The sequence below is a fragment of the Cotesia glomerata genome, linkage group LG7, assembly GCF_020080835.1.
Source record: "Cotesia glomerata isolate CgM1 linkage group LG7, MPM_Cglom_v2.3, whole genome shotgun sequence".
In the NCBI taxonomy this organism is placed as follows: Eukaryota; Metazoa; Arthropoda; class Insecta; order Hymenoptera; family Braconidae; genus Cotesia; species Cotesia glomerata.
The window spans coordinates 21,065,569-21,093,133 of NC_058164.1; the positions used below are offsets into that span (position 1 = coordinate 21,065,569).

At 32.9% G+C, this 27,565-nt stretch overlaps 1 protein-coding gene across 2 annotated transcripts in view; it reads left to right on the top strand.

Moving 5' to 3' along the window:
• Positions 1–27,565, top strand: part of LOC123268583 — a 51,124-nt gene that overhangs the window by 1,223 nt on the left and 22,336 nt on the right. Inside the window, exons 1-2 of one of the 2 annotated variants that reach the window (XM_044733806.1) lie at positions 14,884–15,402; positions 21,746–21,895. In XM_044733806.1, coding sequence (XP_044589741.1) covers positions 15,237–15,402; positions 21,746–21,895 — 316 coding nt within the window. In that variant the 5' untranslated portion in view covers positions 14,884–15,236. Of the gene's footprint in view, positions 1–14,883; positions 15,403–21,745; positions 21,896–27,565 lie in introns of those variants that run through there. The other variant, XM_044733808.1, reaches the window with a different exon arrangement.

Sequence of the window (27,565 nt, forward strand, 5' to 3'; positions counted from 1 at the left end):
TATAATTCAATTTTAAAGATCGTTTAAATTTTTCCACGTATCGTAATTTTTTCATATTATTGATTTAGAGCTTATTTTTCAAGCTGGATTGAGAAATAAATTTTTATTTATTGCTGCTAAAAAGACAGAAAAATTTTTCAATTTCAAGCCCAAAATTTCAATTATAACTTTACAAAACAATATTAAGCTGCAATTTTTATTCCACAACTTCTCATAAGGCAGTTTTTCAAAGTTATCATATTTACCCCTCCTTAAAAAAATCTACACCATAAACCATTAAAACTATTACTTTATGTACACAGAAAAAAAATAATTTTGAAGAATTTCGACTTCTTGATTTGAGTAGAAAATTTTTGAAACGAAGAAATTTTTCTTGGTTTAAGTAAATTTTACTTAATTCGAGAATTTTTTGTTTTGATTCAAGACAATAAAACTCTTTAAAATTATTTTCTTGGTTCAAGAATTTTTCTCTTGATTCAAGTTAATTTTAAACTTCCCGCTAGGAAAATCGAAGATTTTCAAAAATCGGGAAATTATTGTTTTCACTCTGTTTTACGAAAATCAAGTTTTCATCGAATCTCGACATTTCGAGGTCCTAGGAAGCTTCCCTGACTATTCCCGCGATGGTGTCTGTATGTATGTATGTATGTGTGTGTGTGTGTTTTTTTTTTTTTTTTTTTTTTTTTTTTCAGAGGGGGGAATCCTTTTTGTGGATTCCAGGCAGAGCTGTTTCGCCTGGATATGTGGACTCGACGCAGCGTCATACTAAAACTCGACGCTAACGCCCTTACTCACTAAAACCTAAGCCCCTTTTCTTCTTTCCTCTAATCCCTCATGGGAATCGCCGTCAGGCATTACTTCGTGAGGGGAGGAACTAGCTACTGCTCTTCCTTCTGGTGGCTACGGTGTTAACTACCTTCCTTCTATCTTCTGATATTTGCTCTTCTTCTTTCGGTGGAACGCAAGTCTTTGAGGACTTCTGTTGCAAACGTGTTGGTAGCGTCCCAGGCAGCTTCTGATGACAACATTGCTTCCACTAGTGAATCTGGTTGCATTCTCTGGTTCAGGATCCTCTCCAACTCTTCACGCTGTGGATCGAAACGAGGACATTGTAGTAATTGACCTCGCCGTGATTCCGGTTAAGCCAAATGTCGATCCGAGGTATGAGGCGGTGCGTCCACCTACCCTTCTCTGCAGCATCCCATTGTAGTTGCCATCGGCCTATGCTGTTCTGCCGTTCTTCAATTCTAAGTTCTTCAGGGCTCAGTGCAGTTGACCTTTTTCGTTGGTAAAGGGCTCGTCTATCCTCTGCTAGAACTCGAAGAGGTAGGGTTCCGGCAATGACGCACACTGCTTCTTCTGATATAGTGCGGAAGGCACTAGCTACTCGTAGGGCACTCAGTCGATATACTGATCCAGCTTTTCTCCATGATTCTTGAGTTTCCAGTGCATCAGCCCAAATAGATATTCCATAAGTAAGCACTGATGTGACTACTGATGACAATAGTAGCCTCCTGCTTTGCATTGGGCCTCCAATGTTAGGCATCAGCCGTGCGAAACTAGCCCTCACTATTGACGCTTTGGCACTGACGTGTTCCACCTGCTGCTTGAAGTTGAGTCGGGCATCCAGCATCACTCCTAGATAACGGATAAATGGTTGGGATGTGATTTCTTGTTCTCCGACTCTCAACTTGATAGTTTCTACTGTTTTTCTACTGGTGATGAGCACTGCCTTGGTTTTATGCTTGGCTAGTTGCAAGTTCACCATGTCCATCGACAAATTGACTCGTCTGAATGTAATATCAAATGCCATTTCTATCTCTTCGAGGTGCTTTGCGACGATCACGACAGCTACGTCATCCGCATATGCTACAAGTTTGACTCCCGTAGGCAATGCTATTCTCAGGAGGCCATCATACATGATGTTCCATAGCAGAGGACCTAAAACTGATCCCTGTGGCCCTCCTCCGGTGATTTCGTACTCTTTCGTACCGTTCTTCGTGTCGTATTTCAGAACCCTATTTGTGAAGTAGCTCGCTACCATTCTGCGAAGGTATCCTGGTACGTTTTTTTCTTCTAGAGCCCGCATAACGCAGTCCCAGTTAGCGGAGTTGAAGGCATTCTTGATGTCCAAAGCAGCCACCAAGCAGTATTTCTTCTTTCCACCCTTCCATCTCGTTCCGGCGATTGCATCCTTGGCTGTATCAACAACCAATTTGATCGCATCCAGAGTTGACCGTCCTTTTCGGAAACCAAACTGGTTCTCTGCCAGGAGTGGATCGACTACAGCCTTTATTCTCTGATGAATCATGCGCTCGAATATCTTGCCGGCCGTGTCTAACATGCAGAGTGGTCGGTAGGATGACGGTTCTTCCGGCAGCTTTTTCCCCTTCGAAAGTAGCACTAGCCGTTGCTGTTTCCACTTCTGGGGAAAAGTCCCTTCCTTTAGGAATGTATCGTAAACGTCCAGGAATAATGCCGGTGCTGCCCTAAGGATTGATTTCAGGGCAATATTAGGGATTCCGTTCAATCCCGGCGTCTTATTATTCCCTACTTGATTGCCTGCCTCTATCAACTCGTCCAAAGTGATAGTTGGGATGTCTTCAGGGTTGAGCTGCTCCAACTTGTAGGTAAATACCGGCTGTTGGGGAAACAGCGCAGTAACAATCTTCTCTAGGAGCTGTGGACACGTAGGTGATGGCATTGGCTGGCATTTCAGGTGGGTCATAACCACCTTATACGGTCTGCCCCATGGATCTTTCTCTACTTCTGCGACCAGTTCCTTCCAGCAGCGTCTTTTACTTTCTTTAATGGCTCTGTTTAGTTCTCGACGGGCCTTTTTATACTCTGTCAACAGCTCTGCGGAGTTAGGTCGTCTGTAGCCACGCTGAGACTTTCTTCTTTTTTTAAGGTCCTAGGAAGCCTCTCCGAATGTTTCCGTGATGATGTCCGTACGTCTGTATATATGTGTGTGTGTGTGTGTGTGTGTGTGTGTGTGTGTGTGTGTGTGTGTGGATGTGTGGATGTATGTAAACCTCTTATAACTTTTGAACGGCTTGACCGATTTGATCGCGGTTGGTGCCATTCGAAAGGGCTTGACCAAACTTAAACATTAAATATACTTTGGAACGGTTCGGACCGGTAGATTTTGAAAAATCGCAAAAAAACTACAAAAAAAATTTTTTTCAAATGTGGTTTTTTTGGAATAACTTTTAAACGGCTTGACCAATCAATTCCAAAAACTAAACAGCTCTTAACATAAAAAAAACACGTCGATTGCCGCTAGCCCGGTCGAAATCGGTTAATTCGTTCGTGAGTTATCGTTAACGAAAAAAATCAAAAAATCGATTTTTTGGAATAACTTCTAAACGGCTCTACTGATCAATTCCGAAAACTAATCAGCTCTTAACATCAAAAAACCACGTCGATCGCCGCCAGTCCGGTCAAAATCGGTTGATTCGTTCGTGAGTTATCGTTGACGAAAGAAAACCAAAAAGTGTTTATTCGGAATCACTCCGAAATTTCTAATTTGACTAATTGAAACTTAGAAACTCTTATGAGGCTTAAAAAACTGCGTAGAATTCCACCAACTGCGTGAAAATCGGTTTATTCATTCAAAAGTTATTGCAATTTGAAAATTCAAAAAATAGTGTTTTATCAAACTTCTAACAAATTTTTGAGCTCGAAGAGCTCAAAAGCATATAAAAGCTATTTTTTGAGCTCGGAGAGCTCAAAATAACACACGAATTGTATTTATGAGCTCGAAGAGCTCAAAAACGTCATAAGTAAACATAAATTGAGACTACTTGAAAACTTTGAGCTACCAGAGATCATTATAGATGGCAATGTAATACCATATACAAATTCAACCAAACATCTAGGAGTCCATCTCTCAAATAATCTTTCTTGGGATACGCATATCTCGCAGGTATCACGCAAAGTTTATGGTTCACTAAATAGTTTAAAACGTAGGAAGAACTTTCTGTCTCACACAGACTCGCAAGTTATTAGTCTCTGCTACTATCCTTCCTATTATTGACTATTGCTCAGTAGTGTTTCTCAACTTATCGAATGAACTTGATTGCAAATTGCAGCGACTTGTTAATAATGCTATTCGATTCATTTTAATCTGAGGCGAGATGAGCACATCACACCATATCGACGGTCATTAAATTGGTTAAATGTAAAGTCACGGAGGTTATACTTTCTAGCCAGCGTGTTCTTCAAATTGTTCCAAAATTGAAGCAAAATTTCTACGTGATTTATTTATTGAAGAAGACCCTGTTATCAGACGATCACAAAGAATAGCCAGCAGAAATAATAATGTCACTTTTAAAATACCCAACTTTGTTACCACAATCTACGAGCATTCGTTTGTTATATCAGCTATACGGTTCTGGCAAGATCTACCTCCTGAAATTACAAATTCTCTTGGTCTAGAATCCTTCAAAACAAAAGTATTTGATTTTCTTATAAATCTCGAACAATGACAAAATAGTGAGCTGGTTAATAAGTTTAATATGTTTAAAAACATTATGTCCATTTGAACATTATATAAATTCTATATTTTATACTATCATGCAAATTTCATATTTCCATTATGTATATATTAGCTGTACTTATGTGAATTATAATTTTATGTATATCATTTTTGCCATTCGGCTTTGTGCCTTGGCATTTACACCAACTAAATAATAAATAATAAATAATAATAAGTGCAATTTCAAGCGTTTAGGTATAGAGTTGGCGGGAAGTTGCAGGGATGGCCTTTACGGTCAACCGTTTTCCTAATTTTTTTTCAATATAGAAATAGCAATCAATCTTAATGGTACAATAAAACTATGAATTTCATCTTATAGGAAGAAAAAAATGATGAAATATCATACAGAAAAAAAAAAAAATGTTCTTGAATCAAGTATATAATTTTGAAGAACTTGATATTCTTGATTTGAGTCGAAAAATTCTTGATTTAAGGAAATTTTTCTTGATTTAAGGAAATTTTACTTGATTCAAGAATTTTTCGTCTTGATTTTTCGTCAAGACAATTACCGTCTTCAAAATTATATTCTTGGTTCACTATTTTTTGTCTTGAATCAAGTTATTTTTTTTTTCAGTGCATAATATACATTAATAATGTATGTGATTATTCAGAACCCAGAAAATTTTGTTATACTACTAGCCGTGAGTAGGGAGATTGGTAAAATCGAAGGTAATATCGCTTTATTAAATAAACAGGCGCTTTGTTAAGGTATTTAATATGCCTCTATGTACTACTAGAGTAATATTGTACCGGTGGAAAAGCTAAGAATTTCATTCACCATTAAGCTTCCCACAGCATTATAAAGTACTTTATACCTTTTCTCCTGAGTAAGTACCAGCAGTAACCACCCCTATATTGAAAAGTAAAACATAACATGCAGTAAAATAAATTCCCCTTTACCCAAAATCTGTTCAAGACACGGGAGAGAACAACGAACTGTGTCAGCCATTTGAGATCATCTTTGACCAAAATGGTGTCAAGCGTCTGGTGACAGATCGCTAAATTAAAAAGTCTGTCTACGGAGCTTGATGGGAAAACGCGAACCGGTTCAACGTTCTGTAGGTCAAAAACCTCGAACAAGGCGGACAATTGATCCCTACGGTAGAACTACCATGCATGGAAAGTGCTTTGCGACGATTAAAGTTAACATAGAGAAGGTGAGAGATTGCCCTGAAAAATTGGACGGCTTCAAAATCGATATCGAGGAAGGGTTTCAAGGCATGCAGTTTTTCTATGAGAAAACCCGAGATACCAGCTCGTGTAGGGACGGAAAAAAAATCCTAGAAAATCGTAATAACTTCTTCGTGGTCAGTTTGCTAGATGCATCTAATACACAGAACAAAAGGTTCACTTGAGGTTAGAAAATGTTTTTCTTCCTAATTATTTTTTTGAGCGAAAAAAAATTTTTTTTTGACACAAGAAATTTCATTTATTCCGACAAAATCAATTCTCTTGCTTTAAGAAATACGTATCTTGATTCAAGAAAATTTATTGAAGTCAAGAAAATCGTGTTGTTTTGAGAAAATTCATCCTCTTGCTCCAAAAAATTTAGTTCTTGATAGAAGTAAATTTTTTTGTCTTTAGAAAATTTCTCTCTTGCTCTGAAAAATTAAATATCTCGATAGAAGTAAATTTTCATTAATATTTTTATTGATTAACATTTTCAATGGGAAGATCAAATAATATTGAATCAGTTTTTTTCATTCAATATGTATAATTGCAGGCGAGAATAATATAAAATAGGTATCAAATATTCAAGAGAAAAATTTTCTCAAGGTGAGAAAATTTTTTTCTCAGCTGAAGTAGGTGGAGCTGCTTCCCTAAAGTATCTAAAAATCTTGATCAAATATAAAAATTTATTATATCAAGTATTTATGATAATTTGAATTAAAAAAAAATTACTTCTACCAAGAATAGAATTTCAAGAGAAATTTTTACTTCGGCCAATACAACTTCGGTCTTTCTTCAGGCACCCGAAAATTTTCTTGAGCCAAGAATTTTGTTCTCCAGTCAAGAAATTTTTCTTTCTGTGTAGTATTGAATAACTCTCTGAATAACTCTTCTGGCAGAGTCCCAAATCTTGCAAAAAATTTGACTTTCTAAGTCAAATGAAGAGTTTTCCGACTTAATAAGACTTTTTCGGAATTTTTAAGAAAATCAAAATCTTTATGAACTATTATTAGTAATTAATAAAATTTTTTCACCATCATTTCAGAGAAATTTTTCCACAAGGGTGTTGCAAAGTCGAGAGTTATTGTGTCAGAGATTGAGTTTTCAAAGATAAGAGTGTTGATCATAATCGGTAAGATTTTAGACTTACTGGAATTTGGCCAGACTGTGGATAAAATTGCACCTGTTAAATATCTATACAATATTTTTTTGAATATTAAAAAATGCTTTTTATTTCTGTGAATTCTGTGTTTGAATAAAACTAAATATTTTCACTCAAATTGAGGTTAAAAAAAGTTTTCTAGAGTAAAAAAAATACCCTTTGTGAAAGAACTTTGTCAGTTTGTTATTTTTTTCGTATGAAACTGTCAAACAGTATTTGTTTTAACTGGAAGTAAAAATAAATACACAAATATAGGTATAATCAATAAATATTTACATTACGAAACTGATATCATGTATTTCTATATTTGTGCAATGAAATTTCACCACTGAACAGTGAACTATTTAATAATTTACATTAAAAGCAGTACAATTATGTTAACTCTAATTATAACTCGCGGTTCCACGAATCGATAATTTGAGCGCCTGCTCTAAAAATGTTTCCTGTTTTTAGGGTAATTTTTTTCGATTTATTTCGTATGCTCCATGTATATTCAATTTATTGTGATGAAATTATTATTAGTATTATTGTATTTATTATTACATAAGAAAATATTTGTGTTACAAAAACATTATAATAAAATATTTTTCTTTATTTAGTCTTATTATGTGTCATATAGAATAAAATGTAACAAATTATAGTAAAGCTCAATCAATATTCTTGCATTAATTCATTGTAAATTATTATTATTACAGTGTGAAAAATCGGGAGTGAATTCAGATTGAATTTTCACTCTAATAACTCGAAGTATTACTCGGGTGAAGAAATAAAGCACTTTGCGTACGGAATAAAACAAGATTTTTTTTTTAAGTGGCGTGATTGTGGAGTGAATGTGAATTTTTAATCGTTTTAACATATATGAATATATTCAAGTACGAAGTTTTGAGATTAAAATAAATTTTAATTAGCTTCCAATTTGAAATGATTCAATCTATGGAAAGCGTATATGTATTGTTTCAAATCATTTTTAATAACTTTTTACGTTAGATTTCTTAATTAGGGAAATACTTTAAAAAATTTATCTCAAGTTTCTAAATTTTAATTATATTCTTCCAAAAAATTTGACTTTTGAAAAATTAAACTAAATTTTCATAAAGATTAATTTATTAAATAAATTTTATTTACAAGTTTTGCTGATAAATCCTAACATAAAAAGTAAAAAATTATAAATTATTAACATTATTACTACACAGAAAGAAAAATTTCTTGACTGGAGAACAAAATTCTTGGCTCAAGAAAATTTTCGGGTGCCTGAAGGAAGACCGAAATTGTGTTGGCCGAAGTAAAAATTTTTCTTGAAATTCTATTCTTGGTGGAAGTAATTTTTTAACTTCCCGCTAAAAAAATTGAAGATTTTCAAAAGTCGGGAAGTTATTGTTTTTACCCCGTTTTTCGAAAATCGAGTTTTCATCGGATCCCGACGTTTCGAGGTCCTAGGAAGCTTCCCTGACTATTCTCGCGATGGTGTCTGTATGTCTGTACGTCTGTATGTGTGTGTGTGTGTGTTTTTTTTTTTAGGGGGGGGGGGATCCTTTTTGCGGATTCCAGGCATAGCTGTTTGGCCTCGATATGTGACGACTCGACGCAGGGTCATAATAAAACTCGACGCTAACGCCCCTACTCACTAAACCCTAAATCTCTTTTCTTCTTTCCTCTACTCCCTCATGGAAACCGCCGTCAGGCATTACTTCGTGAGGGGAGGATCTAGCTACTACTCTTCCTTCTGGTGGCTAAGGTGCTAACTTCCTTCCTTCTGTCTTCTGGTATTTGCTCTTCTTCTTTCGGTGGAACGCAAGTCTTGGAGGATTTCTGTTGTAAACGTGTTGGTAGCGTTTCAGACAGCATCTCAAGACAACATTGCTTCCACTAGTGAATCTGGTTGCATTCTCTGGTTCAGGATCCTCTCCAACTCTTCACGTTATGGTTCGAAACGAGGACATACAAAGAAAACGTGCTCCGCATCTTCATCAACTCCTGGGCAGGACGGGCACTCCGAAGAATCATCGTGCTTAAAGCGGTGCAGATACTCTCGGAAACACCCGTGTCCCGACAACATCTGTGTGAGATAGTAATTGACCTCGCCGTGATTCCGGTTAAGCCAAATGTCGATCCGAGGTATGAGGCGGTGCGTCCACCTACCCTTCTCTGCAGCATCCCATTGTAGTTGCCATCGGCCTATGCTGTTCTGCCGTTCTTCAATTCTAAGTTCTTCAGGGCTCAGTGCAGTTGACCTTTTTCGTTGGTAAAGGGCTCGTCTATCCTCTGCTAGAATTCGAAGAGGTAGGGTTCCGGCAATGACGCACACTGCTTCTTCTGATATAGTGCGGAAGGCACTAGCTACTCGTAGGGCATTCAGTCGATATACTGATCCAGCTTTTCTCCATGATTCTTGAGTTTCCAGTGCATCAGCCCAAATAGATATTTCGTAAGTAAGCACTGATGTGACTACTGATGACAATAGTAGCCTCCTGCTTTGCATTGGGCCACCGATGTTAGGCATCAGCCGTGCGAAACTAGCCCTCACTACTGACTCTTTGTCACTGACGTGTTCCACCTGCTGTTTGAAGTTGAGTCGGGCATCCAGCATCACTCCCAGATAACAGATAAATGGTTGTGATGTGATTTATTGTTCTACGACTCTCAACTTGATAGTTTCTACTGTTTTTCTACTGGTGATGAGCACTGCCTCGGTTTTATGCTTGGCTAGTTGCAAGTTCACCATGTCCATCCACAAATTGACTCGTCTGAATGTAATATCAAATGCCATTTCTATATCTTCGAGGTGCTTTGCGACGATTACGACAGCTACGTCATCCGCATATGCTACAAGTTTGACTCCCGTAGGCAATGCTATTCTCAGGAGGCCATCATACATGATGTTCCATAGCAGAGGACCTAAAACTGATCCCTGTGGCACTCCTCCGGTAATTTCGTACTCTTTCGTACCGTTCTTCGTGTCATATTTCAGAACCCTATTCGTGAAGTAGCTCGCTACCATTCTGCGAAGGTATCTTGGAGTGGATCGACTACAGCCTCTATTCTCTGATGAATTATGCGCTCGAATATCTTGCCGGCCGTGTCTAACATGCAGAGTGGTCGGTAGGATGACGGTTCTTCCGGCAGCTTTTTCCCTTTCGGAAGTAGTACCAGCCGTTGTTGTTTCCACTTCCGAAGAAAAGTCTCTTCCTTCAAGCAGATGTTGTAGACGTCGAGGAATAACGCTGGCGCTGCTTTAATAGATGTTTTCAAGGCAATATTAGGGATTCCGTCCAATCCCGGTGCTTTATTATTCCCGACGTGGTTACAAGCTTCCATCAGTTCTTCTTTTGTGACAGGTGGAATATCATTCAGTTCGTCCTGTGTCAACAGATAGTTGAAGACGCGCTGTCGTGGAAACAGCGCAGTCACGATCTTCTGTGAGAGTTGAGGACACGTAGGAGACGGCATTGGCTGATATTTCAGGTGTGCCATGACTACCTTGTAAGGTCTACCCCACAAGTCTTTGTCCACCTCGTTGATTAGCTCTTTCCAGCAGTTCTTCTTGCTATCCTTGATGGCTTTGTTTAAATGTCGACGAGCTTTCTTGTATTCTGCGACTAGTTCCACTGAGTCAGGCCGCCGATAACCACGCTGAGATATTCTTCTTTTCTTGAGACACTCTTTCCGTAGGAAGCTGATGTGTTCGTTCCACCAGTGCACCGAAGGTCTTTGGTTCATGCCCCGTTTACGGGGCATGCAGGTGTCACAAGCCTGGGTCACTCTCTTCATCAAGTCCTTGGTCATTTCTTCTGCAGATCCAGTAGTAAGCGGTTCACTATTTAGGGCAGCTGCTAGAGCACCTGGGTCAAAGGATTTCACCTTCCACCCAACGATGTCAAGTTTCTTAGCCAGTCTTTTAGGATTCTGGTCCTTTGATACTTCCAAGAGAATCGCATTGTGATCGCTGGCCCTGTAGATCTCCATCACCTTCCAGTCGTAGTTTCCTCTGATGAGGCTGCTGCTGACAAAAGTAAGATCCACAATAGAACTTGCGTCTCTTTTAGTGTACGTCGGCGCATCACCGCTGTTTAACAATACTATATCTAACGTAGAAAAAGCTTCCAGTAGTTCTTTACCTCGAGCGTTGGTGTGTTTGCTGCCCCAGTCCACTGCCCAGGCGTTGAAGTCTCCAGCTATTGCCACTGGGTAGTACTGCTTCGCGTCCTCCGTCAGTCGATCCAGAAAGTCCATGAATTCAACAATAGTGAGGCTAGGTGGTGCGTAGCAGCTGTAAAAGCGGATGCCATCTACCGATGCTGCTACAAAGCCGGCGCTGCCATTGTTAACGACACTCTGGAAGGGGAGCTTGCGACAGGACCATATGACAGCTTTTGTGGTGCAGTCAGTTTCCTATGGTTGGCCGCCGAGGTGCTTATACGGTTCCGATATAAGCACAAGGTCAAGCTTCTGTTCACGTACTGCCTGCATGAGCAAATCATGTGCCGCCTCACAGTGGTTGATGTTTAGCTGCAGTATTCTCATTTTCGTTTATCAGTTATCTTCTTGAGTGCCTCTTGGTATACTGGGCATCTGCTTGTGCCGGCATGATAGGCGTTATTCTCTGTACCGGGTTGATCCGCACACAGTGCGCATTTAGCAGGCTTATTACATTCGGCGATTTTGTGTCCCTCTTCTCCACATTTAATGCAAAGTTTGGAGCGGTCGACTTCACTTGTGCACTGAACCGCACGGTGTCCAAAATGCCAGCATTTATAACATCGGACTGGTCTTAGTACTGTTCTTATACGACAATTGGTCCAGCCGATCCTAATCTTGCCATGTTCTCCTACCACTTTCTGCGCTACCGTTGCTGCCAGAGTCACCGACGCAATTTGTGTTCTGCTACGTAAGACCTTACGAATTTTAATGGCCTCTACTGTTATACCACAATCGTTTCCAGCTGCCTCTTGTAAAGCTGTTAGAATGTCATCTTTAGTTGTAGTATCGTCAATATCGCGAATTTCCAGGTCTTCTTCAGGTCCTGTACTAATGACATTTGCGTCCTCCTTAAGTGTGTGTGTGTGTGTGTGTAAACTTCTTATAAATTTTGAACGGCTCGGTCGATCGGATCGAAATAGGTGGCGATCCAAAGAGTATCATTGCCATTGAATTTTGTGAAAATTTGAATCGATTCGGTTTGCTAGATTTTGAGAAATCTCAAAAATAAAATTTTCAAAAAATAGCTTTCTTCAAATAACTTCTAAACGGCTTCACCGATCAATTCCAAAAACTAATCAGCTTTTAAGCTTAAAAAACCACGTCGATTGCTACCAGTCCCATCAAAATCGGTTGATTTGTTCGAGAGTTATCGAAAACGAAATATTACGAAAAAAGTGTTTTTTTCACATAACTTCAAGATTTCTTTTTGGATCATTTTTGACAAAATGAAATAATTCTTATAGCCTAAAAAATCACGTCGATCGCCACCAAGAACGTAAAAATTGGTTACTGGTTCGTGAGTTATCGTTGTCGAAAAAATTCGGAAAAACTTAATTTTTCAAATTTCTCTAAGATTTTCGGTTCGATCAGTTTGTGTTCAAACGTATATCATAGATTCTGAAAAAGTGCGTGAAATACTGCCAACTGTGTGAAAATCGATTCATTCATTTAGAAATTATTGCAGTTTGAAGATTCAAAAAATACTGTTTTATTAAACTGCCATCAGCCTTTTGAGCTCGAAGTGCTCAAAAGCATACAAAAGCTATTTCTTTGAGCTCGGAGAGCTCAAAATAACACACAAATTGTATTTTTAAGCTCGAAGAGCTCAGAAACGTCATAAGTGCAATTTCAAGCGTTTAGGTATGGAATTGGCGGGAAGTTGCAGGGATGGCCTTTAGGGTCAACCGTTTTCCAGATTTTTAACTTCCCGCTAAGAAAATTGCAAATTTTCAAAAATCGGGAAGTTATTGGTTTCACCATGTTTTTCGAAAATCGAGTTTTCAACGGATGTTGACGTTTTAAGGTTCTAGGAAGCCTCTCCGAATGTTTCCGCGATGATGTCCGTACGTCTGTATGTATGTGTGCGTGCGCGTGTGTGTGTGTGTGTGTGTGTGTGTGTGCGTACGGCCGTATGTAAACCTCTCATAACTTTTGAACGGCTTGACCGATTTCTTCGCGGCATTCTTGGCACCATTCGAAAGGGCTTGACTAAACTTAGATTTTGACCATAATTTGGATCGATTTGAACCAGTAGATTTCGAGAAATCTCAGAAAAACTGCAAAAAAAAATTTTTTCAAATGTGGTTTTTTTGGAATAACATTTAAACGGCTTGACCGATCAGTTCCAAAAACTAAACAGCTCTTAACATAAAAAAACACGTCGATTGCCGCTAGCCCGGTCGAAATCGGTTAATTCGTTCGTGAGTTATCGTTAACGAAAAAAATCAAAAAAATTGTTTTTTAGGAATTACTTTAAAATTCCTTGTTCGATCAATTTAAACTTAAAAGTTCTTTATGAGGCTTTAAAAACTGCGTTAAATGCCACCAACTACGTAAAAATCGGTTTATTCATTCAAAAGTTACTGTGGTTTAAAAATTCGAAAAACAATGTTTTATTCAACTTCTAGCAGATTTTTGAGCTCGGAGAGCTTAAAAACGTAATAAATGTAGGTTTGTGGGCTTAAGTATGAAATGAGCGGGAAGTAGCAGGGATGGCCTTTAAGGTCAACCGTTTTCCTAATTTTTTTAATTCAAATTATCATAAATACTTGATATAATAAATTTTTATATTTGATCAAGATTTTTAGATACTTTAGGGAAGCAGCTCCACCTACTTCAGCTGAGAAAAAAATTTTCTCCCCTTGAGAAAATTTTTCTCTAGAATATTTGATATCCATTTTATATTATTCTCGCGTGCAATTATACATATTGAATGAAAAAAACTGATTCAATATTATTTGATCTTCCCATTGAAAATGTTAATCAATGAAAATATTAATGAAAATTTACTTCTATCGAGATGTTTAATTTTTTGGAGCAAGAGAGAAATTTTCTCAAGACAAAAAAATTTACTTCTCCCTGATTAAGAAATCTAATTTGAAATGATTTGAAATGATTTAAATGCATGATTTAAACATGAAGGTAATCATTTCAAATCATCTTTCTGAATCAGGGCTATCAAGAACAAAATTTTCGGAATAAGAGGATGAATTTTCTCAAAACAAGAAGATTTTCTTGACTTAAGAAGGGTTTATATTTTTTTTCTCTCTCGCTCTCTATTGGCGCGTAACGACAAACGAGAGTATCTCTGTCATACTTGTAAAACTTATGGAATCTTAAAACGGATTTTATGAATAAATAAATGAAAATTTTCCAAAAAAGCGCTTCGCTCTTCGATGGATAATTTAATTATCTATCGAAGAGCGAAGTTTTTTTTTCAAAATTTTATCTTATTCATGAGCAAAACTCGTTTGAAAATCAACTATCAACCGCTCTTAAATAAATTTTCTTGAATCAAGATACGTATTTCTTAAAGCAAGAGAATTGATTTTGTCGGAATAAGTGAAATTTCTTGTGTCAAAAAAAATTTTTTCTTCGCTCAAGAAAATAATTAGGAAGAAAAATATTTTCTTGGCTCAAGTGAACCTTTATTTTTTGTGTACGTCTAATTAAATTAAATTAATTACTTTAATGTTAGTGAAATTAACTTTTACATGACAATATTTAGAATTTATTAACAAATAAATTATTATAAAGAGAATTTTTAAAAATGGCACTTGTTGAAATTAAAAAAAAAAATTGATGTAATTTTTTTTAAATATTAAAAATTAATTATACCAAACTAAGAAAAAAAAAATTAAATTAATTTTAAAGTTCATAAATATGCATTTTGTAGTTTTTAAACGAGTAGTAATTTTTTTAATTTCATTTAATTAAATAAAAGAAATAAATTTACTTTACGAAATTTTATTTATTATTAATATAAATAAAATCCTTCTCGAAGTAAATTTTAAAGAGTGAACTCGAAGTTCAAGACGAATAAGAAGAATAAGAAGAAGGAGATAGAAGGGGAAAAGGAGGATATTCATCAGGTTGATGGTCACCCAGTTCAGTGGTATTTCCGCATAAAGACCGAGACCTTGAGCCGGCAAACAAGTTGGCGTTAATCATCAAAGGCTACTGTACCTTTTATACCGTACAGTATTGTGTACTGTGTACATAACATCGATATTTACACGTGTGTTGTCTGTGCGCTATTGTAGATGTCCCGTTGTTGTCATAGCGTGTTTACATTAGGTGACAGTGCTAGGAGATAAGTGTGCAAGTAACGAGGAGGGACACAATAATTGGTGTGTCGTTAGGCCATCGTTGGGGTTTTATTCTACCATGTCCCGGTCGACTGCCAGGATATCATCGTGGTTCACTATTATTCAACTTCTCGTGGCGGAAAGTCAACAGTGGTCCATGTTCAATATGTGGCCTGGCTTTGGGCAATATCCGCTCGAGTGGAGCAACCATCAAAATATTCAGAACCAACAAATTCAGCCCAGAGGTAAAGTACCCTATTAATCCTTCTGGCGATCCCCTATCTACTTAATCACCGACCCATTTGTCCGGTCGTCTTGTTTTGGTTTCTATACACTTTCAAATTTTACATTTCACTCTACTCTTGAATTTTTAAAACACGGGTCAATTTATAAATGCTACGGTTTGACGAAAATTCCAAAAAGTCGTACTGAAAAATTTATAAATTAAATAAATAAACTCACCTAAGAACTTCAATTAAGAAATATTTTTGATGCAATACAATTTAATTGGAACACAGAAAAAAAACTTGGTTAAAGTAAATATTTCTCTTCAAAATTTCAGTTCTATTTCAAAATATTTACTTCTTTTAATTAAAGACAGTGTTACATGTAAATTAACAATTATTACTCTATATACTGGACAAAACAAAAAAATCATTGGCCAACATCTTTCAGAAATCAAATTCATGTTTGACAGAAAATTTGATCCTTATTTTTGCCCTGAAACCAACAGATTTAGTGTAATACACTAAATTCAATCAAATTTTTGAAAGGTTAAATTTTAATCGTGAATAACTTTAAAAATGCGTGGACTCATCAAAAAATATTATCAGTTCTTTTTTGTAGAGCGTTCAATTTTCGACAAAAACTATAACAGCGATTTATTAGTTAATTTGTCGTTTAAGCGGTATAAAAATCAGAAGAAACAAAAACCATTTTTCTCATGTTATTCTTATGGAAATTAAAAAAATGTGATGAGGACTATTTTAATATCAAGAGCTCAAATTTTAAGTGGTGTCTTTTTACAACAAAATAAAACTTTTGAGCTTGTCTGGAAGAAAAAAAAATTTTCATTTTTTTAATCACCCTAATATTTATATATTTTTTAATTATTAACCAGTGAATTTTTACAATTCTCACATCAAATCCTGATTATCAAGTTTAATACATTATTTTCTTTATAAAAATTTTTGTTTACAAATACTAGAGATTAGATGTAATTACAATTATAATACATTGTATATTATTTTTCTTATATAAAAATAATTTCCCTGGCGGATCCGATTTACCGGAATTTACGGTGATTTCACCGTGCACGTTCACCGTGATTTTCGGTGAAATCACCGTAGTTTACGGTAAAATCACCGCGATTAACGGTAAAATCACGGTGATCCTACATTATAAAATAGATGAAAGTCTTGAAGTTAGTCAAAGGTCGAAACTCGCAAAAAACGGGCCACGATTCATTATTGGTTAAGATTTAGGCGCACGCGTAGCGCGCTATTCACATTTCTAGTTTCACCAAAAATTACAGTGATTCTACTGTATTTCATTTAAAGCTCTGGCGTAAACCGTGATTTTTTTATCACTAAATTTTTAGCGCTCGCATTCAAAATTTTATTTTCTGATGCTTTTGAACTTGTTTTCTTAAAATTCGACAAATTTTTTTGTCATTTTTTCTCGTGATACAAAATTATACAATTATTTATAAACAATTTTGTATACTTATAAATAATTTCTTTTCCTCGAGCAGTAGCAATGAATTTATCAAATGAAAAATTATTTTTCGAAAGCTATAAAAAGAAAACATTATCACACGCTGCTTGTGTTTTTTTTTTTTTTTTTTTTGTAAATATGCCACTAATACTTCGATTAGACAGTACAACAGATAATCAATAGGATGCTTAATTTACAACGAATATTTTTTTTTTAATATTTTTGATAATTTGAAGACGAAAGTTTTGTCATTATATATTATTTATATAAAACGCTTGAGAGAAAAAAAAGCAATGAATGTTCGCTTTGCGCATGCGCCGCCAATTGTAGCGAGTTACTTGTCAAATGGACCAACTTTGATTGCTCTGTTTTTGTATTATGAACAAACAACAACAGCATTTTAGATTTCGAATAGCAACTTTCGGTGATCTTCTTTACATTCATACATATTTATTTTAATATTAAATAATTTTTCCTTTTGTATTTAATCTTTTAAATTGTGAAAAACTATGTATTTCAAATTAAAAAAAATTCAAAACTCAAAAATTCTTAACTATACGCAAATTTTATAAGAGCAACTTTTGCCTTAAAATTGTTCGAAATAAAAAAAACTATTTCTTTAGTAAAAATATATTTTTTTTTAACAATTGTTTAAATAAATGGCTATAAACAATTGATGGCCCATGATTTCGCAAAAATAATGACGATGTTCAATTTCAGCTAAACAAAATATACGGGATAAGATATTATGTCCACGAAACTCAAAATTACATGAAAAGGTAACAGCACGGTGTTTCAGGGAAATACCGTATTTTACCGTAAATTCACCGTAATCGTTTCATTTTACCGTGATTTGAGATTTCGAAGAATTATGGTAATTTTACGGTGTTTCATAAAAATTTCACCGTAAATTTCGGTGAATTCACCGTGAATTACCGTGAAAACATGGTGACTTTACCGTTTTTTACCGAGAAATTCGGTAAATAACCGAATTACAGGTTTTCACCGTGAATTCACCGTGAATCACTTTAATTACGGTATTTTACCGTGATTCGGATCCGCCAGGGTTTTCTGTGATAATGTCAGGATTATTTTATTTAATAAACAATTTCTTAATTATAAAAAACTAGCTGTTATTTGATATCTTGAATATTCCATGATTAAATTATCAGCGACAAACCTTTTTAGGTTTTCTACTAAATAAGAATCTACACAATAAAGCATAAAATCGGCTTTCTTTCTACGAGTTTTCTTAGTTCATGAACATTTTTCTTAAATGAAGGTCATTTTTTTTCTGTGAAGCTTTTCATATTATTTGATGATTAGCAAAATGTGTCTAGTCACTTATTTAGGGCTTTCATTTTGTACTTATGTTAATTTTTGTTTGATTATTTATTAATAGTTCCTCACCAACCCGTTGTGACAAATAATAGGAAAAGATTGATAAATATCCAAAAATTTATGCTGAAAATAGAGAAAAAATTACCAGAAATTTTAACCAAATTACCATACAGAAAAAAAAATTAACTTGAATCAAGTAAATAATTTTGAACAATTTCATCTTCTTGATTTGAGTAGAAAAATTTTTAAACTAAGAAATTTTTCTTGGTTTAAGTAAATTTTACTTAATTCAAGAATTTTTCGTCTTGATTCAAGACAATGAAACTCTTCAAAATTGTTTTCTTAGTTCAAGAACTTTTCTCTTCATTCAAGTTAACTTTTTTCAGTGTGCAGTAAATAAAACTGGATTTATCCGTGTAAATTCTTAAACTCTGTTAATACTGAAGATTGATAAAACAAATTAGTACTGAGTTCCGTGTATCCATTTATAAATTACTGTGGTAAATATTAAACTTATAAATGTCCCATAATAAACGCATGCTTGTCAGCCGAGACGTGCACCTTCGTTTTGTTTCATGCTCCAAAGCGTTCTTAGTGAGTACATAACTTTGGTTAGCTTTGAGTTTTTAAATAAAAAGTTTATAAATAATTGTTGGTAAGAAACTTTATTCATACTCTCTGAACAGAATTTCAATGAGTCAAAATAGTTTTTCAAATAGTGTTGACAATCCAGCAACTATTATTCCGTCTTTGTAAATTATTATTGTAATTTATGTTCCTCCGTCAATAAATGTTTTTTTGTATTTCATTTAAACTGTCAGAGATTAATTTCTGTGTCTATAATAAAACCAAATTAATTTTCTAAAAATTATTTTTAATACCGAAAAATATATTTGGAAAATTTAAAACATCATTTCTATTTACTCTTCCAATTGTGAATTCGAAATTGGGCAGTTGAAAGTCAATCATAATATTGTGAATAATAAAATTTTTATTTGAAAAGCATAAATTGATTCATTTTTTGCTAAATACTTAAAGCTTCTGTCTCTGAAATATTAATTTAAAATATTACATTTTTCAATCAATCAAATAACATTCACTCCGAAAAGTGTTAGCTGTAGAATTTAAACAAAAAATAAAAAACTAGAGGATTAAATTCTCTAAAGATCCAAATGTCTCTACAAACGAGGACAATCAGTTAAATAACACAATAGCTCAATAAATCCAATCACGAATTTAAAATAAAACAACCGTTGATTCAATACCGGTGTATGCTGTTACTATTACTGTTACTATTTTATTTTTATTATTATTATTATTTAAATATCATGTTTTGTATTTTCATATCCCGTGCACTCGTACACGAATTTTTTCCACATAAATAATTTAAATATATTGCAGTAGTTGCCTTAACTCACGTGAATCTAAATTAACTTTGACTGTTTTTCCCTGCGGCCGTTCTGTTCATTGGTGTTTGAATAGTTCCTTCGGTTGCATGCTCCTTCTATTTTATTTTACTCCAATCACCCGAAAATTTAATTGTACCTCCATAAAGAAAATTACTTTTGCCCGAGTTTTTTTTAAATCCATTAGTTAAATAGAAATCTGCCACGCGCGACTGAAATTTTTAGAAAAAAAAAAAACAAAATAAAATTTTCTCAGATTAATAAATTATTTGCACACTTGCAGACTACCAGTATTTAATTTATAACTTTTTAGTGAAAAAAAGTATGATTTAGTGTTTTTGCACTTTATAATGAGAAGCAAACGCTTTAGGTTGTGCATTATTTTTAATTTGTCAAAGCAGAAATGATCCTATGTAGTTTTAATTGTCGGTATTTAATATTGCCCTTTTAGGGTAATATAAGTGTATTAATATTAAAATAATTAAATTCATGAGAAAAATTGTCGGACTATATTGTAATTGTGGGGCGCCACACGGGAAAAAAATCGTAGGAAAAATTAAAAATTTAACATTGTAATTCAGGGCAAGATTTTAAATATTTTATAATTTTACATTTTACAATTTACGATATTACATCGTAAAAATTCGGATATTCATTTTTTTTTGTAGGAATTTTTACGTTGTAAATTTAAAAATGTAAAATTATCAAAGTGACCCTGTTGAAAGTCTGGTCCTGGATTACAACGTTACATAGAAAAAAAAAATTGACTGAAATCAAATAAATAATTTTGAAGAACTTCATCTTCTTGATTTGAGTAAAAGAAATTCTGAAACTAAGAAATTTTTCTTGGTTTGACTAAATTTTACTTGAATTAAGAATTTTTTTCTTGATTCAAATTAATTTTTTTTTTCAGTGTAAAATAGTGTAATTTTTTTTACAATTTTTTTTACAATTGTTTTTCCGTGTAAGGTGATGCTGCTTTACTGTTTATTAATAACAGAAATACTTTTTAAAGTTTAAGTAATTAAAATTTACTGGAGCTTCCAGTAAAATAACAAAATGTCAATGCAGCTTACCGCACAAATAGAATTATTATCGAAAATATTGTAATCAGTGGAATATTATTGTTATTAATTTCATAGGTTTTACATTTTGAAAAACTAGATTTCAATTTAATATGATTAAATTTTTAATTAATTTAGAATAATAGTAAATAGTTACAAAAAATTATAAATGTAATTAGAGCAAATTTTTACAAATAACAATTAACTAATAGCATAAAATTTTATTAGAATGATAATTACATGAAAATTTGTTAGAATTAACTGTAATTCATCAACAAATGATTACCAAAATGCGTAATTTTTTACTCCAACAAATTTTGAAGTAGTTTCAGTAGAAACATTTTATTTTATTGTAATTTTTAATATTAAAATAGTAAAAAATTATTATTTATCTTATTTATTTTTCCCCTTTATGATTTTTTACTGGACTCTACATTTTATTAAAGGATAGTTATTAAAGGAATTGTAATTAGATCAGAAATTGCGGATCGTTCCACAATTATTGTAATTTTTTAAGAAATTTTTTTTGCTTGAGATAAAAATTTTTCTTCTTGTCATTTATCGACAATAGTAAATTTTTTTTTTGCATAAATTATTAATTAGCAAAGATATTTTCATGACCGATTGTATATATATCATTAATGATATAAATTTTTAAGCCAATACAATTTATTTTCTATTAAAAAAATAATGAAACCTAAAAAAAAAGTTCCAACCTCAGACGTAATAAATAAAACCGTATTAACTTTTTTTAAACAAATTAATTTAGGAAATAGTAAATCCCAGGCAGTTATAAATAACCATTAAAACTTTTTACAAATAATTAATTCAAGACACGGTTCTTTATAAAACCGCGTACTTAAAAAGCCGAGGAGTACTGGAGCAGTAAAAAGTTTTTAGTTTAATTAATGACATTACAATAAGTACGAGCTTTTATAAGCCCCGTAATTTTAATTACCACGCGGTTAAAAGTTATATAATAATCATAATTATCATTATGGTTATAATGTAATATATAACGTGTAATACCAGTTAAATGAATAAAATTTTAAAAATTACAGTTTTAAACTTTTTCCCCGTTCCGGTGGAAGAAGAATGCCGCTCGGAGGATCAACGCCGACGTGGAATATGCATGAACACCTACGAGTGTCGAATCCAACAAGGCAAATCACACGGACCATGTGCTCTCGGTTTTGGTGTTTGCTGTGTCTGTAAGTTTTTTCAAATAAAATATAATATTATTCATAGATTCGTCCCACGTAATTCTGTTACTATTCTTACTCAAGAGTTGAGTTCTGAATAAAATTAATTTGATACAATATAGTCACAAATTTTCACGCGAAAAAAAAAACTAACCATTTTAGGAAAATAGATAAAGACATATGTATATAGATAAATTAGATTTTGTCTAAAAAATTGGAGACATAATTGGATTGTGTGATGAATTTGTCGGTGAAAATTTTTCTTTGCTGACACACGTGTTGCTGTTATGGACGCCTGCATGCAAATTTAGATTTACATTGAACTTCCGTCAATGTGTTGCAATTTTTTTTTGTATTTAAAAAAATGATTAAATATTTCACGAGTATTAAAAAAAAAAAAAAGTAAGATTCTGGAGTCGAAACGATTTAAAAAAAAATAAAAAAATTTTGGTTTATAAAATACAATATATACAATTATAAATCAATTTTACATCCATTGATTAAGTATTGTTTTTATATTTTATTTGTTACAAGTCTTTGTTATTTCTTCTGATTTTAAATTGAGCGTATTAGTTTATTTTATCACAATATTCAGTATATCTAATGAATTTATTTGTTAATAACAGTAAATTTAGTTCTATGTAAATATATTAAACTGTCTCTTTATAATTAAATAAGTTTGTTTATAAATAACCTATCGCACTAGTGCTCAATAATTTCGATGAAAATATTAATAATAAATCTATTTGTATATCCACCTCTAAATATCTTTTCTTATTGCACGCCTCATAGTGCGAAGCACGTGAGGTTGTGCTTTATACTCGACTCAAGGTCAAGAAATTTTGTGATCTTTAAATGCTTCTATCACAGCCATATTACACTTATACAATAATATAAGTAGATGTACACCGAGAAAACACTTAAATTAAACCATCTTTTACTTTCTAAAATCATTTCATGTTGCTATTCTGAAAAAAAAAAAAACGTTTTGAAAAAAATTTTACGTGGACGTCCTGATGTCACCCCATTTTGGATGTACCAACGATTACTCCCGAACAAATTGATATTTCAAGACCGGACCTTTTTTATTAGTTTAAGAATTTGATGAACTGGGTTCGTGTTTCATATCAGTGGCCTAGTTTACGTATTTTTTTTTTAAATTGAATTTTTATTAAAATTCACTACGATACAACTGTACAAAGCCAAACGAACTTTTCTTATTTGTCACGTGAAAACTATGGCGCCACTTGATTAAGCTAGATTTTTTTAGACTGCGTGCGCATATGACAAGAAAAAAGGGCGTCGATATTTAAAAAAAAAAGATAAAAAATACTCTGTAAAAAATTACTTAATTATAATTTTTTTTTTCAATCAATTACACAGTTAATTTTTTTCTTAAAAATTGAATAAGCGTTATGAGGCGTGCACTTTTTGATTTTCCAAACTTTTTTTTTATTGTTTTATTAAATTTTACGACATCTCTAGAATACTGTCCTAAAGTTTCAAATCTATACGAATAATAGTTTCGGAGATACAGTTTTAAAAAGTTGCGCGCTCAAGGCGCTGTTGTATTGTCACTCAAAACTTTAAACGCGTTTTTCTCAAAACTATGTTTTCAAAGCCGGTTGTCAAGATTTCTCGAGAACTACTCCACCGATCTTAATGAAATTTTAGATAGGTCTTTGAGACATAATTTACAAAGTCTGGGATGAAGGATTTTTTTTGTCAATTACAACTATTTAAAAAAAAAAATGCCGCGAAATTTTAGCCAAATTTTTCATTTTTTTGTAAAAAATTCAACTTTCATTTTTTTGTCCTTCGTCCAAGTCCTAGTTTGAAGTCGTAACTAAAGCACATATTTTTTTTTTTTCACTTCAAATGATCCTGCTAGGAGTTCTGCTGTCAACGCGGACGCATCTTTTTTCCAAGGGCTTGCCGGAAATGACGTCACAATGGCAGAGTTTTCAATATTTTTTAATTTCAATAATCCCTTATTAAATATGTATCTTAAAGATAGTAAAAAGTTTGAATAAATTATTTCATTTTTTATATTAAAAAAATGTTGTTGAAAATAGGCCATTTTTTCCCGGAGGAAACCCATGTAACCCTTTAATTAAGTATTGTTTTTATATTTTATTGGTTATAAGTCTTTGTTACTTCTTCTGATTTTAAATTGAGCGTATATTAGTTTATTTTTGTTAGTTATATTTCAAATATATCTGTTTTCAAGTACTTTATAATACATTTTATTTCATCACAATATCCACTATATCTAATGAACTTATTTGTTAATAACAGTAAATTTAGTTCTATGTAAATATATTAAACTGTCTCTTTAATTGAATAATTTTGTTTATAAATAACTGATCGCACTAGTGCTGAATAATTTCGATGAAAATATTAATAATAAATCCATTTGTATATCCACCTCTAAATATCTTTTCTTATTGTCTATTTATAGTAAGATTTTAATCAGTACCATTACTATCTTAAATGTTTAGATAATTAAAACCCTTTTGAAAATAAAATAATAGTCGATTAACATTTTCTTGGGTGTCTGTCGATATCCGAAGGTCGCGACGCGTTTCAAGTGTTAATAACCGATAAATTAACCGCGGTAGTTCCCTGGTCGACAATTATCACGCGCTCTTTTAGCTATTGACTGAACAACGAGCTCTTACTTGTTATACTCTTATCTTGTTACTTTATTGCTCCAAGTTATCGGTGTCATTTATTATATTTCCAAATATTTATCGTTTATCTGTCTATCGAATCGGTCAGTCGTTCTATCCCCGAGGGCAATTGCGATAAATAAATAAACAAGTAGAATACAAATCGATATAGAAATATTTCGGATGCAGATAACTGTCTCGGTAATGTTTAGCTCCGTCGAAAAATAATCTGGTGGGTGTCACTTTTAAATGCGGCACAATCTTGAGCACCAGAGTCTTTTTATTTATTAACTTCCTCCCGCTTTGTTTAACAATAATAAACTAACAAAAGACCTATTGTACCGATTTTAAATTTAATGTGCAAACATTTTAATAGCTGAATCATTATTTGCAATAATAATCGTCGACAAGCAAGCATCCTACTGTTTTAATCAAAAAAATATTTATCTAATTAATTATTTACTGAGTAAATTTACCAATTGGATAAATCGAGTCCCAATTATAACACTCGAATTAACTCTGCATGAAACTATTCCTCGATAAACCCATTCACCCATTTATCCGTTGTTCCGATATTTGTTTTCCCAACATCCTTCTGCTCATTATTGTTCTTTCCTTGCAAAACATTTAATACCCAAACATAATTAATAATTAAATAAAAAAAAAAAAAAAAAAAAACGAATCGTAAGGTTGTAGTTGTGTTTTCAATCCCGCTATCGAATAGCTCATTAGAACGTCTCGTTAACACGAATTAAAATTTCCAAATCAATACCTGTATAAATAATAAAATAAATATCCATTAATAATTAATAATCTGGCGGATAAAGCGACTCACTTTGCTTTTAAAATAAATCTATAAAGAATTTATACGTGTTGCTTTTGCACAAACACATATTTGTGCGGATTGAGTCACGTACGAGTATGAGTATGGTACAACCGGATCGAAAGTACAGTTAGTTGATTGCTCACTTTTAAAGGTTTCGTTATTATTTTATTTTGTTTGTTATTCCATAAACTCGGAGAGTAAATCTATTAAATTCAACTACTACTTATTTAATAACAATAATAATAGTAATTTTTTATAAAAAGAAAATAAACTGTTTGCCTTTAAAATTTACTATTATATGAATTTTCTATCTAAAAGTAATAAAATTAAAATTATATACATTAAATATTCCGATAAAAATTTTTATGTGGCAGTCAGAAATTTTAATTGGCAAATATGAATACGAATTTATGAACATGGCCCGTAATTTTAAGAATAAAGATGCGTGTAATGGCGTAAGTATGATACGAGTATAAGGAAATAATTAAATAAATTATTTCGTACGGTTTTTGTAGTCACGTATACGCTTGTAGGTTATATTAAATCCAATTAAATGGGCGATGGGTGATGGCTGTTATTAATAGACGACGCTTACCGGAATCCCAAGAATTTAATTGTTTTTAATTTGAATTTGATTCTTGCGAGATAATGACAACTGTCAATTTTTTTTAAATCATGAAATGTCATTATCTTTTTGTTTTCGACGAAAAAGCGCTTAAGCTTTTAAACTCTGGGTGATAACTCACGTCTTATCGTATCAGTCTCCAAAAATCAATTTTGAAGCTCTGCGTCTTTATTCCAAGCTCCTCTGAGATTTTAACGTCAGATTCGAAGACATCGAGTGTAAAAAACAAACTGTCGAAAAGTTTTATTTTCCGGTAAACTTTGACAGTTCGTAACATGCTTTCCAGTCGAGCTGATAAATTTTTCAAAAACAAGATTTAACTTTTAAGAGTGTTATTTTATTCATACTAAACTTCTAATGCATAGATTTTTTACGTCCGCTGTTTTGTCTCACGAATTACGCCCTGAGGTTTGATTCTTCTTTTTTGACTTGATTTTTGAAAAGTACTATTAAAAGAAATTTTTTAGGATATTGAATTTTGGAAGACGAGAATCTAGAGATTTCAAGATTTCAATTGAATTTTTTTTTCATTTTGATGCAACAATTTGGACCTGAGTTACAGTCCGTTGAGCATTGATTATGAGTTTTTAAAATTTAACCATTATGATTCATATTCATTTTCTGACTTTAAACTGTGTAAAAAATTTTTGTTATGTTCCCAACAAATTTTTTTCAAAATTTAAACCTCGCAAACTTTAAATTAACCTTTTACCGATCGAATTATCTCCATTCAATCTCAAGTTATAGCCATTTAAACATGTATAGTGAGAGTTAAAAAATTAGTCATTATGATTCTTATCATTGTTATGACCTTTGAATATTGAGTAAAAAATTTTTTTTTCTGTTCCAACAAATTTTTTTTAAAACTACACAGAAAGAAAAATTTCTTGACTGGAGAACAAAATTCTTGGCTTGAAAAAATTTTCGGGTGCCTGAAGGAAGACCGAAGTTGTGTTGGCCGAAGTAAAAATTTTTCTTGAAATTCTATTCTTGGTGAAAGTCATTTTTTCTTAATTCAAATTATCATAAATACTTGATACAATAAATTTTTATATTTTATCAAGATTTTTAGATATTTTAGAAAAGCAGCGCCACCTACTTCAGCTGTGAAAAAAATTTTCTCACCTTAAGAAAATTTTTCTATTGAATAATTCATACCCATTTTATATTATTTTAGCGTGCAATTATACATATTGAATGAAAAAAAAATAATTCAATATTATTCGATCTTCTTATTTGACATGTTAATCAATAAAAATATTAATGAAAATTTACTTCTATCGAGATATTTAATTTTTTGGAGCAAGAGAGAAATTTTCTCAAGACAAGAAAATTTACTTCTATCAAGAACTAAATTTTTTGGAGCAAGAGGCTGAATTTTCTCAAAACAACACGATTTTCTTGACTTAAATAAATTTTCTTGGTTCAAGATACGTATTTCTTAAAGCAAGAGAATTAATTTTGTTGGAATAAGTGAAATTTCTTGTGTCAAAAAAAATTTTTTTTTTCGTTCAAGAAAATAATTAGGAAGAAAAATATTTTCTTGGCTCAAGTGA